The sequence below is a fragment of the Papio anubis genome, chromosome 7 (assembly GCF_008728515.1).
Source record: "Papio anubis isolate 15944 chromosome 7, Panubis1.0, whole genome shotgun sequence".
Lineage (NCBI taxonomy): Eukaryota > Metazoa > Chordata > Mammalia > Primates > Cercopithecidae > Papio > Papio anubis.
The window spans coordinates 55599446-55613130 of record NC_044982.1 but is presented as its reverse complement, the minus strand read 5'-3'; the positions used below and the strand labels follow the sequence as shown (position 1 = coordinate 55613130).

Sequence of the window (13685 nt, the reverse complement as noted above, 5' to 3'; positions counted from 1 at the left end):
CCGCCAAGGTGCAGTCTGTTTACGGCGTGGCATTCCATATTTATGCAGACTCTAAGAACACCACTCAAGGAAACCTTAGTTGTATCATGCCTTTTCAGGCTTTAATGAGCATTAAAACAGATCAGCCCATTGATACTATCCTTTAGACACCAAAAGTACTGAGATCCCCAAGGACCATACCGGGAGATGCCAGTTTTTTTGCTCCCCACAGGGTCTAAGACTGAGGCAGAACTGGAAACTATGTGACTGCATGACATGCAGAGGAGCAAATGGTTCAATCTTCAAAGCTTCATTTTAAGATTATTAAAGGAAGATTTTTAGCTTTTTATGGGGACCACATGTATTTATAGACAGCTAACCCTCCCTCCCCCATGAGAGGCCAAGAATGGCTCCAGTTTTTGCAAAGAATTCACATTTTTTTCCAAGTGTGAGTCCCATTTAACATCACATTCATGTGCCAAGTGCCTGAGAATATCATCTTTTGCACATTAATTTCAGGATGATGGCTACTCCTGTCTGTCTTAGGTTACAGAAAGCCAATATATGGTACTATATCTGAAGTCACTTACCTCCCTTGTCAGCTAAAAGACAGCAAAAATGAAATGAAGAAAAGGAAGTTCAGTCATTAGAATAAAGTTAAGCCTCACGACTGCTTCCTCAATTTATACGTGATAAAAACCAGAATGAAGCAACAGAGTGTAAAAAGTGTTGTCCATCTTTCTCTCTAATCATTCTAAAATCCAACAGCAAGAGATCTGACTCAAAGCCATATAAACAAAGCTATTGATAATAAATAGCTATTAATTATAAACAAGGCAAAAAATAAAAGCTATTAGTTATAATTATGAGAATGGAAGGCAATCTCAGGTCATGGCAGATCAAATATCCACCATTGGCAAGAGGAAAAAAAAGACCCTCTCTCGCTCCTTACTCATATCTGTGACTTGATCTATGATAATAACATGACTATTTGTCATCAAACACAGAGGCTAACACTGGCATGCACACACACATCCCTGCTGGAAGCAAGTCATGCTGGGTTTTAAATGAACCTGCACTGCATTTATTTACCCTGCTGTCTTATTTCCTGAGTAGAAGGTTTAATTAATGCTTCACCCAGAAATAATCCACAGAAGAAATAGCTTCATTGGGAGTAAAAGTCATAACAATAGCTTTCTTACTGCATTTTCTTTCTCTTCAATGGAAATCTCACCCTCCTCCTTTCTGTCCCAGTGATGAATGTGGAGTCAATAAAATAAACTACAAAGAACAAGACAAAAGTTGGAAAACATCCTTTCATTATCTCTTTTTCTTTATCTAAGATGCTCACTGTACACCATAACTCCAGAGCACAAATTAAAGCAGGCCCTTGTCACCCTAGCAAACTGGGCTGTGATGCCACATCCATTACATTCTTCTTTTTATCATGTAACAGCCAGGATGCTAGAAACAAGTTGCAACATGTGTGGTCTGCCCCACCCCCAGCACCCTGGCAGAAACCGCACCCCACTTCCCACAGCCCATGTTCTTCCCCAGACCTTACCCTGCCCAAGAGGTTGTCCTGAAGTAATGTCTGCTGCAGCACTGGGGCCACCTCCTCCAAGCTCAACATGTGGCAAAGGTCGGTGAGTTCTTCCTGCCCCAGGGACCCTGTGCCCGTCGTGTCAAAACTGTCAAACAGCTCCTTGAGTCGGGCCTCATGCTGGTCCTGCTCCACCTCATCCATCCCATAGCCCACAGCGCTCACCTGTGCAGGACAGAGACAAGGACAGGTTGTGGCAGCCTCTCCAGTCCTACTGTGGTCACCCCCTGGCACATTCCCCTTCTCTGTACCCCAACAGTCCCCAGGGAATGCTCAGGAACACCCAGTTTCTGATGCACCCCACAGCAAGACCTCTGGTCTCTGCAGGACCAGCCCTAGCCAGTGACACTCCCACATGCACTCACACCAGAGCCACATACACAGGGTTAGATCGCACTGGGAGCAACATTACCAGAATGATGGGGTCATGTACGGTAGGAGACACCCTCCTCTCTTGCCTGGTTCTCAGGCGGACAGCCAGACTGCCAAACTCAAGGCTGAAGGTAGTTCTCTCCCAGCTCTTCTAGCCCAGGATTTTAAGAAGGTGAACAGCCACTTAGACCCCAAGACTATTCAAGTGAACTAACTGTTAGCAACAGCAGACTGTATGGTCAGAACTTCCATGCTAGCTGGCAAGCTTTAGATAACCTGCCCCAATGTTGCAATTGATCAGCGTGGCCAAGCTGATTTGTTCTACTTCATTCAGCGTAGATGGCCCCCATCATAGCTAGACTGGAGGGCTGCAGCAAGAGGCTATGCTACAAAACCACCTCCCTGTTTACATGAAACCAAATGTCTTTTACACGAGTTCCTCAAAAAGCAACTCAATTAACTTCACTGGTGCAATTACATGAGGTGTGACGGGAAGAATATTCCCTGAAGATTGCTTTAGTCCCAGCGAGTTTTAGGTAATGCTTAGTTGCCTAGAAAAAAGGGGAGACACTATTTCAACCTTTCAGACAGTGAGGTTTAAAGGAGCCACAGACTGGTTTATATGAATCATACAGCATCTCAGGGAACCTCCACTCACTAGAGCATCTCACCTTTTATGCCTGGTTAACCTGTCTTCCGTCTCTCTCACCTACCCATACTCCAGGCTTTCCACTTTGCCACCTTCCTTAGGATCAGTAAAAAATTGGAGACATCAAAAACTGAGTCATTTTTGTTAAAAATATACATCATAAAATTCCAAGGAGCTCGTATTTTACAAATGAAATCTTTTTTTATTTTTCTTTGCATGACAATTCATTTTTAATGTGCTGGATTTTCCGATGAAAGCCTGAAACCTGCACATCTGAAGGTGCCTTCACCATGACGCAATGGATGCCAAACACAACACACACCCTTGGGACGGTGACCTCAGCCATCTGCAACAAGGCTCTCCGAACCAGTCCCTTGACTATAAAAAAGCAGCAGCTTTCACTAACCAAGCGTCTTTAATCCAAGTCAACTTAGAGAAAACTAACTTAGAGGTGATCATCCGTACAGCAGATCATTACAACACGAAAAACGTAAGCTAAGATGTTGAACACAGCCAGAACTGAAAATAAAAGAGCTTTCTAAAGCAAATCAGCGTTGCTCTAGGTTGTATTTGCTTTCTTTCCATAGACAGCTGTTCAAAACTTGACAAGCTAGAACAGAGCCATGATCTTGCCAGGGGTTTCAGCAGAACTGGGTGGACACAGAAGATAAATGTGAACAGCTCTGCCACACAGCTCAGTTTTTACTGGGGCCACTCATTAAAGTAAAGCAACATGGCACAATTTTGGTCCAGGTTCCTGGTCTTGGACAGGTCTCTTCTAATTATCAGTTTTTCTGTTACTAAGGTGCTGCAAGCTCTGGCTGTCTTCCCAGGATTGGTCTGCTGGGTTAACTAATCACTATGTAAATGTTTTCAAAATAAGTTGAGAGTGTTATATAAACATCAAAGCCTCAGAAAAGAAATACCAAGTTGTTATGCAGAGCCACAGGAGTTAAGAATTTAGACAAGGCCAACACTTGGCTAACGAGATTCACTTAGAGTTCACCAGTTAATTGTCAACTAAGATCTGCTGAGAATCCCCAAGGTGCTCCGGGATTTTCAGTGTTGGTAGCTCTCAGTCTCACTCTGAGTTTTACAGTCCCCTGGGCTGTTATCTGACCGATTTCATAAAAGCAAGACTCTTCTTTTGCTTGATTTTGCATATATGTTTAAAAACTCAAAAGTGAAAGAATTCTAACACTTCCCTTTTTAAAAATTACTTTTAAGGGGCGGGGATTTGTCCAATGAAAGAGAGGAATAAAACACTTATGTACTGAGAAGTCCTGATCTTATCCACGGTGTCGAATTTGATATACTATCATGACCGACTCTTTGGGAGGTCATTGAATTTTCACTAAATCAAACCTCTTTCATTTTATGGCAGCTTTCTTTTCTTTATCTCTTCATTTCATCTCCTTCCTTCTCAAAACACTGTGCTTGACTGAAGGGGAGAAAAGCACCACTCCTGTGGAACAAATGCTCACGCTGAAACATCCAGGAGATGTTACTCATGGTGAAAAGTTGTCAGTGGTACAGAAGGCATTTTTACTGGTTGATATTATTTCCCAAATGTTCATCAGTAATTTCATGTGCAAGAATTTTTTTTTCTCCCCACTTGGCAGAAAGTTCTTTAATGATAAGCTCCACGTTCCTATTTCTTTTACATCTTCCCCCAAATGCATAGTAAAGTCAGTCTGTTCTTCACGCCAGGGATTCAGCAAATATCATGGATTGACTTCCTGTATGGATCACTCCTTGAGAGGAAACATACCCTTAATAAGGTCTACAGAAGTGGGCATATGAAAACTTTGGAATGTCTATTTCTTCCACCAACACACCTCCACTTCCTCCACCCTATCCTTTCTCAAAGGCATTTTCAGCCTTAGACATAAGCAAGAAGTAGAAAGCCAACACCAACTGCCAATCTGTACCGTGCAGCGCTGTCTGAAGTTTAATTCCATAGGCTAGTAATTAAGTAAATGGATTCACAAACTTTGGCTGCATTGTCTTGCTATGGGATGGAACTTTGGAGGAGAATCTATACTAAAACCTTTCTCAGGTCCCCTCGATTACAGCATGAGAATAACAATGTGCATCTGGAAGGTTTGTTCTGAGAGTTAAATGTGGCAAGCAAGCGAGAGTGGCTAATCCCAGAGAAAGCTGATACAAGAGGGAATTTAAGATAACCAAGAGAATATCTGCAGCTACAAAGGAGTGGTAAACTGAAGAGGAGGTAACAAGTGAATCATCTACAGATCTACCTCCAAAGAAGCAAAGCAGGAGATGTGAAATGCTGTAGAACAGACTGAGAATGGGCAGGGAGTGTACTATGTACATAAACATCATTATATTACTAAATGATAATGGCAGCAGGTAATGTTCAGAGCTTCCTCTATCTTTAAAAGCAGGTTATTGATAAATTTAACATCAAATAAAAGCAGAAAGCTGAACTGTCATTCGGAATTACTTCTGAACATTTACTGTGAGTCTGGCCTAAACTAAGTACTTTATGTATATTATCTCATTTAATCCTCCCAATTCTTAGGAGTAGATATTCTCATTTTCTCCTGCAAGATGTAGAAATTGGGGCTTGACAAAATTAAGCAACTGTCCAAGGATACAGCACTAATCTCCTTGAACAAAATGGAGGTGGAGCCAAGATTTGAACTCTAGTGCGACGCTCAATTATATTATCCCTCAATCCTACACATGCACATAGAACACATGAATGAGACCTCTGAAATGATGCCATTGGCAAACCACTTATCTCACCTTTATGTGTCAGCCGGTTGAACAGTACTAAGCAGCAGAAATCCCCACAGAACACCCCATGGCCACAAACGTTTCCAAATTGGAATTGAGAAGCAGAGTTCCTTCCTCCCCACCTCCCTTGATCCATTTATTGAATAATTATAGCCTACAAGGCACCAGGGATATACAAATAGAATACACATCCCCTTTTTTCCTAAAGCAGCTTTGGGATTTAGGGCGTGAAAGAAATAAATTCTTATATAAAAATGATCATGAAGCGTCCCATATCTTCAATAATGGGCATTGTCTAGGAATTGATAATTTGTAAATGACTTCCCCTAAATAAATACTTAAGTATGTATAATCTGTGCAATCCAATGTTTTTCAGAGTCAAACCCTAACTGGTACCCACCAGAGGCAGGAATCTTACTCAGAGATTAAGAAAGTTACATTTTGAGTGAGAAATTCTCCAAATTGCAAAGAAGAGCTCCAGTGTTATGAAGCCTGCCATAATAAACCTGGGCCTCTCCTCACCATCTACCTTTCCAATCAAATTGTTAGAAGGCTTTATGACTCTTTTGGAATGAAAAAACCAGTATGGGCAATATTTTGGAGTTCTAACGGGGGATGGTTAAATACGAAGCAGATGCACAGAACCATTAATCAAAACATTTACCACTCAATAACCACCCATCATGACAATTATTCTGAGCATTTTCCTTCCAAATAACTCAAAATAAGGCTGCCAAAATGCTGCCGACTCTGACAGTAGTGTTCATTACCCCAGCTGATGAAATCACAGTGCCAAATAGGACTGCAAACGAAATAGGTGGAGGTGTGACCAGAATCATGAGTGGATATGTGGATTTATGAACTTTTCAGTGTTCAACCAAGGGACAGAAAGGAGCTTGTAAGAATGACACCCCAGCTAAAGGGGACGTCTGTTCTGGGCCAGAGGAAGTAAAAAGGGGACAAAGTCTTGCAAGTGAAAACCAAATAATAAATATGCACAATGCCAGAGTCCCTAGCCCAGGCCTTTTATTTCCCTTCCAGATGGTTCAGCAGCTGAAGAGCTCTGCGGAATGTCTGCATGTCCCCTCGGCTCAGCTGCTTTCCTTGAGAGGGCATCATAATAGATGCTTTTGGACCTGTGTGCAGACATAGCTGTTGGGGGTCCACAGACCAGGCAGTGACAACCAGTGACTCATTTACTTACTCTACAGCTGATGTGATGAACACCAACAAACCCCACTTGGGCAAAACTCTCCATTTATGCCTTTAGCTTTCACCATTTGGCAACTTGGAGCCTAATAACGCCAATGATCAAATTAAAGTGTTTCTTTTTCTTCTCTCTTTTCCGCAAATACTTTAATTGGCTGCAAAGATTTTCAGGCTCACCATATTGGACTAATTTCAGTATAAAGGAAAGAGTGACAAGGATAAATTCAAGTTTAGTAAAAGCTCAATAGAAAAAGCAGTTGCAGCCATTTACGAGTTTATATAGGAGAATACTTCTGCCAAAAACTAGTGCTGCTTAGCAGCAAACTGATTACTGTCAGAATGCCTCCTCTCTGCTCAGACAGTGTCTCACCCCTAACTGGATACCAAAAGCACAACAATATCACTCTGCATGAAATCATGGTATAAAAATATAACACAAAAGCTTAAATGCACAGGAAAAAAGTCACATTAAATAAATTTGAAAAAATGCCCAGGAATGGTGGCTCACGCCTGTAATCCCAGCAATTTGGGAGGCTCAGGCGGGTGGATCACGAGGTCAGGAGATCGGGGCCATCCTGCCTAACATGGTGAAACCCCCTTTCTACTAAAAATACAAAAAAAAAAAAAAAAAAGCCAGGTGCGGTGGCACGTGCCTGTAATTCCAGCTACTCAGGAGGCTGAGGCGCAAGAGTCGCTTGAACCCAGGAGGCGGAGGTTACAGTGAGCTGAGATCCCACCATTGCACTCCAGCCCAGGAGACAGTGAGAGACTCCATGTCAAAAAAAAAAAAGAAAAAGAAAAATAACAACCTTTGTCAACTACACTATAATATTTAACTAAGGGAATCCTACTAGCATTTATTCAAAAATGTAAGCAAGCTTTATTATTTTGCTATTCTGAAGGATGTAACAAACCCATGCTTTTGTTCAAGCTAATAACTGGTAGATTACCCCATCAAATAACTCAGGTTAGCTGCAGGAAAAAAAAACCCATTAGCCTCGCACAATGTGCATTCAATAACCTGTAATCAACTACTAAGTAAATTACAGAAGCAGAAAACAGAGCTTTGTTACTTTAAAAATAAAAAAAAAAGAGTTTGTTACTTAAAAAAAAAAAAAAAAAAAAGAGAAAGCTTATAACAACTTCCACTTCTTGAGCCATATTGACTCACGTTAATTTAGGATGCCTGAGGCTATGAGTATGGTACCCTGAGGTGTAAGTGAAGGTGATCTCTTCTCACGTCTATGAACAATATTTTCCCAACTTTGTTTTTAAAGTGAGCATTAGGGTATAGATAGATGCTTTGTAATTTTTCCATCCAAAAGCTTGAATAAATGGTTAATTGCTGACTTAAATTGCAATAAAGAAGTGTCCTAATTTCAAACAAGGATGCTCACTTTCAGAATCTCATAATCTTTTCAAAATTCTATTTTATTCATAAATAGGATAAAAATCTTCTTGCAAGCTTCACTAAGTCTCTCCATAAGCCCCTGCCCAACAGATGCAAGTTCAATAGCCAGAATTCAACCCAGATAATTTATTGGCTTACAAATGAATTGGCATCTATAAAAATAAGCTTTCTAAAAAGGCTTTACGCTGTTTAAATCCTTCGAAAATGCTCTAAGCTTGCCCACCCTTTATCAATGTAAGACTGATAAAATGTATTTTCATTATCATCATAAAATGGAAGCATCAAGATTGTTGAAATGTTAGTTTAGAAAGTCATTTGCAGTGACATTTAAAACAATTTATTTAAACATTTGACTCATGATAAGAATACTGCCTATTAAATTAAGATTGGCTGTTCAGAATTCACTGGAGCCCTATTCTCCCCCTCTGTGACAGTTAACATCTTTTGATATTAAGGGTCATTACACATCTAAAATTAAAAAGAAATAAGAAAAAAGAACCCCACGCCATTCTGAGCAAGTGCCCGGTAAAATGACTGATCCTCGACATTTTAATGCAAAGACTGTGAGTATGATGGCTTCCTCTCTGTTGCCCCCTGTGAAGCCTTTCTCTGTATTGGCAATAACTTTGCCAATGTCCAACCCTGTGGAACGTTCATATGACCTACCTTTTCCCCACTCTGCAGAATGCTTCCCTCTAAAGAATCACCAGAGAATAGGGAAAATAAACAAATCTGCAAACAAATTCCCAGGCAGTCCACATCACCTCCCAAAGGACACTGACAACAGCTGAAGAGACCATAACACACAAACTCGTTTTTCAGCCAGCCTGTAATGTTCCTCCTATACACACTCTGGAAATCCTCACAGCTCCCTTCAACTCCAGAGCAGCAGCCACCAATATTCCAGGTCAGCCACCTGTATAATATGCTCACCACGAGAGAAGACTCAAGGTAAAATTAAACTGACAGAAAAAAGCAATGTTCCTTGTTAGATCATCAAGCCTCCGGAAGCATGCAAACATATGTGTACGTTACGGTGTTTAAGGCGACCCTACTGAGAAACGTCGTGGTTCCAGGGGCTTCCCTCATGTGTCAGGATGGACTTTATCAGGATTCTCATCCTACAAAGCTACCACGTCAGTCACAAAAGACAACTACGCAATCTGTTTCGATGTAATAAATTCAGGAGTTGAGCTGTATGGCAAGCCCATCTTGGAAGTCCTCAATGCCAGGAGAGGATCTGTCCTAGTTAGGTGCAAAAAGCAGATCTCATAATATCCAAGTTGTCTGGAAACATGATATATGGCAGGGTAGTCTTTCCAGCTCCCATTTTGTTGGTGCCTTCACCTCGGGTTGTCAGGGCTGGGGTTAGGGAAAATGCCTCTTTCCGTCTCTATCTCTTAACTTCGCAGCGAGAGCTGTAAGCAGAGACTGTTCTCATCACCTAGTGTCCTGTCAGGGGCCGCTTCGGTAGCTGCAGAAGCCTAGCCGCTGGAAGCTTCCTTCCCAGACACTCCACACCTCCAGGCCACACCTTTTAGGCAATAACCAAATGTCATTTTGTTCTTTCCCCTTCTCCTAGGCATTACACCGGGAAACTGTTTACGCGCATCGACCCCACACACCTTCCAAAATCTCCACCTTCCGGGCTCCAAGCAGCTCTCTGCTACTCAGACAGCCCAGGCTAACACCTCGGGTTTCCCCACGCAGCTTCCTCTTCAGCGTCTCAATCACAAGACTGTGCGGGCGGCACATGCCAACGGAACCACCACCCCTTCTGCTCCCTCGGGGACTCAAGTCTGCTCTCGGACAGCGCACAGAAGCGGCTTTCAGCTCCGGGCAGGCGGCCGGGGCTTCAGGGGTACTGGGGGTGCCCAAACTCAGGGGTGCCGCCGGACGGGGAAGCGGAGGTGCGGCCACAGGACGGGCGCGCCTCCCAAGTCCCTAGCCACCTGCGATGCGTCCTCAACTCGCCTGCCCATCGCCACCACCAGAAACCTCAGACACCCTATTGTGTGGACAGGCAGCGCGCCCCCCCCGCGGCCCCGCCGCCCTCGCCTACCTTCTGTCGGTCTCTCCGGAGCGCCAGCACAGCCGGCCGCCCGCCTCCAGCGCTCTGCAAAGCGAAGGAGGACGCTTTGTTAGGGCTGGAGAAGCGGGACAATACTTCGCAGCCGGCGCCGCGGTTCCGGGCGGGTGTCCTTCAAAAGGACGCGAATGGGGACCCGCGCGAGCGTCATTTCCATATGTAAGGGGCCAGGGCTTACAAAAGCGCTGCTCTCGGGGGCCGCGGGCTGCAGCGCGCATCCTCCCCACCCCCGCCGGCCCGCCCCCCGCCCGCGCCTCCGGGACCGGCCCCTCCTCCCGCCTCCGGAGCCGCCCCGTCCCCGCCTCGTCCTCCCGCCTGGCCGCCGCTTCCTCCCGGCCCGCAGGGATTGCGCTCGCCCAGGCCCCGGACCCCAAATGGGAAGCCCCCGCGTGATCTGGTGCCCAGTTCGCTCCGGACGCTCAGGGCCTCGCCGACGGCGCGGGGGCAGCGCGAGGCCTCCGTGCACCCCCAGGCCGTGGGTCCGGGTCCCCGGGGTTGCGCCACTTACTGCTTCCCGGTGCTCAGGCGCCCCGCGCCGCCGCGGGAACCATGGCCGCTGGCGCACTCCGGGCTCGGCGGCGGCGGCGGCGGCGGGACGGCCGCGCCCAGCGCGCTCGGCTGCCGGCTCGGCCGCGGCCACCCGGAGCTCTGGACGCTGGGGAGGAAGGGCCCGGCCCGCGCGGGGAGGAGGAGTCAGGGCGACGCCGGCCCCGGCGCTGCTCCTCCTCTGCGGCCCGCGCGGCTCCAGCAGCTGAGGGAGGAGGAGGCGGCGCCGCCTGGGCCCTCGCGGACGCGCCCTCCCTCTCCGAGTGCCCGCCTCCGAGATCTGAAGTTAGAAACGCCGGGGCTCCTGGTGCGGGTGGAGGAGGCTGGCGCCCCGAGGTCGCCGCCGAGCTGGGGCTGGCGCTGCCACCCTCGCCTCCTGCCTGTCCGCCTCCCTTTCTTTCCCAACACGCCTGCACTCACCCGCACCGCTGACACTCGGGCAGCAACGTCTCAGCGCAGAGGAAGGGCCCCCGCCTTCAGCCAGCGGGACTTTAAGGGGGGGATCCCTGTGCCTCTTTTGCTCTCGGGCGGCCCTGGATTTCCCAGCCCTCGGGTGTCCACTGGCCGTCAACATTGGAAAGGGTGTTCAGGAGGCGGAAGGGCTCTAGAAGTGACTCGGTGTCCTGTAGAGCGAGCGCGACCCTCCTGCCGGGTCTACACTGGCTTCCGCACCTGCCCACCACGTCCTCACAGGCTGCCACCCCTGTGCAGACTTCTCCGGGTGAAGCTAACCCTCGGTCGCAAGCCACACAGGACGGAAACTCCTTAGAGTTGATGGTTCGCAGCCCAACAGTTGCTCGATATTTACCGCCTCCTACCCCTACCCCAGAGTCTCCGTTCTCACTCCCCCATCCCTACACTTCTGATCTCATTGCAGTCAAATAGGATCCCAAGTTCAGGCCATGGTTCTCTTTGAGTTGCAGTGTTAAATGTATTGCCCTTGAAGGATCCGCCTGATGGATTACAACCCTCAAGTGTGGTTATTTTAGCAAGAAACTGGTGATAGCTCCGAGAGAGCAAGCAATAGACAAGAGGAAACCAGCATTCCTTGAGAATCTAGTGTGCTAGAAACTCGACAGAAATTATCTTACCTAATTCTCACATCACCCTTAGGAGGCAGACATTATTTTGCAGATGAGGAAAATGGATCTCGCAGAAGTCAAAGAGCTTCCTCAGGATCACACAGCAGGAACTCCACAGAATTGAGATTCAAAACCAGATCACATATGTGGCAAAATTGCATAGAACTGAATATATACTCACAAATGAGAGCACGTGAAACTCTCATGAAATTTGAATAAGACATTTGGACTACACTAATGTCCATTTCCTGGTTGTAATATTGTTCTACAGTTATGCAAAATGATACCATTGAGAAAAATTGAGTGAAGCGTCTATAGGGGATCTCTATTATTTCTTACAACTTCATGCGAATTTACAGTTATCTCAAAAAAATTTTTTTAAATTTTAAACAGATCAATCTTATTCAAAAGACCAGGCTCACTTCTTTCAACACGGCATGTAAGTGTGCCTGCAGAATAAGAGAGAGTTATGCTCCTCTCTCCTTTTTAAACACTCTTGAATAAGTACACACACACAAACACACACACTCATATACTGTATGCATGGTTGTTCAGTCATCCAGTAATAATTATACAACACACACACACACACACACACACACACACACACGCAGTTCATTAAGAAGATAGCTAACCTGTTACCAGAATACTTACATAGAGATCATCTTGTAAGACAGACAATAATGCTCACTGGGCACTAAAAGAGCCAACAATCTTGGAAGGTAAGAATGAAGAGGTGTCTTTTTTGTTTCACCTAATCTCTGCCATGGAATCGTCATCCTACTGGTTACCTCTCCAAGCATCACTTTTTAACTGGCAAGAATCCTTAAGGATGATATTGCTCATTAGTTTAAAGCAGTGATTCTTGGGGGTCGGGGGATATTGGAAGTGGCATTCACTCCCTGTGCAGGAAGATCAGAATTGCTGGGGGTTGTGTAATTTGAAAAACACAAGATGCGCTTTCTTGAGAGGAGTAAGTGGGATGGAGTTAGCGCTGGGACTGGGAACTGGGATCACCTCCAGCCTTGCTACAAAGGAGGGAAAGCATGGAACATGGTTACTGCATGGTGTGGGTTGGCAAGAGCAACCCTACCAAGAAAGATCATTTATTCAACACAATGGGCCTGCAATTTGGTTTGCGTTGAGCAAATGGTTAGTCTTAGTCCAGACTGGAGTCACAGGGAAAAAAACCAGAAACTTCCTTTAGAGCCCATCACTTGATCTTTTCTCTATTAAACACAAAATGACAGCAGAAGTAGCAACCAGGCTCCAATTCTACATTATAACCAATATAATATTTAAAAAAGGTAAATGTTTATTCATAGTTATTACCCTTTACAAACAAAACTTCACTCTTATCTGTTGCAGCTTATCTGCCTCTGATTTTTACTGTCACTTTACAAAGAAACTTGTTCAAGGACCCAGGATCCTTGAAGTATTTGAACATGAAGTTTTTGAAGGGTTTTCTGCCATATTTCACAGGACTGAACTGGCTTTCTCAGATGGTTAAAGCTCTAAAACGTTAACTAAAGAATAATCCAGGGAAGAGAAAGTTACTCTTTGTCTCTTTTCTTTCTTTTTATTTATGTATTTTATTTATTTATTTATTTATTTGAGACAAAATCTCACTGTGTCGCCCAGGCTGGAGTGCAGTGGTGCAATCTTGTCTCACTGCAACCTCTACCTCCTGGGTTCAAGCGATTCTCCTGATTCATCCTCCCAAGTAGCTGGGATTACAGGTGTGCACAGTCACATCTGGCTAATTTTTGAATTTTTAGTAGAGACAAGGTTTCACTATGTTGGTCAAGCTGGTCTTGAACTCCTGACCTCAAGTGATCCTGCCTCGGCCTCCCAAAGTGCTGGGATTACAGGCGTGAGGCACTGCGCCTGGCCTACTCTTTGTTTCTTCTTGAAGTAATTTTGAAATTAGCAGTTTAGAGTCAAGACGACAAATGAGAGAGAGAGAGAGAGAGAGAGAGAGA

At 45.2% G+C, this 13685-nt stretch overlaps 1 protein-coding gene across 23 annotated transcripts in view; it reads right to left on the bottom strand.

The window, feature by feature from the left end:
* NIN (ninein) overlaps nucleotides 1-10816 on the bottom strand; it is a 109034-nt gene extending 98218 nt beyond the window's left edge. For 8 of the 23 annotated variants that reach the window (XR_001904784.3, XM_017961159.3, XM_021941202.2 and 5 more), the window contains exons 1-3: nucleotides 10584-10636; nucleotides 10049-10102; nucleotides 1544-1747 (exon numbers count right to left, since the gene is read on the bottom strand). Coding sequence is in view for 13 of the 23 variants with exons in the window: in XM_017961159.3 (XP_017816648.2) it covers nucleotides 1544-1726 (183 nt within the window). In the remaining 10 variants the exon portion in view is untranslated. Of the gene's footprint in view, nucleotides 1-1181; nucleotides 1261-1543; nucleotides 1748-10048; nucleotides 10281-10583 lie in introns of those variants that run through there. The other 15 variants (XR_649716.4, XM_003901781.5, XM_009211525.3 and 12 more) reach the window with 8 other exon arrangements.
* Nucleotides 10817-13685: the final 2869 nt, after the last annotated feature.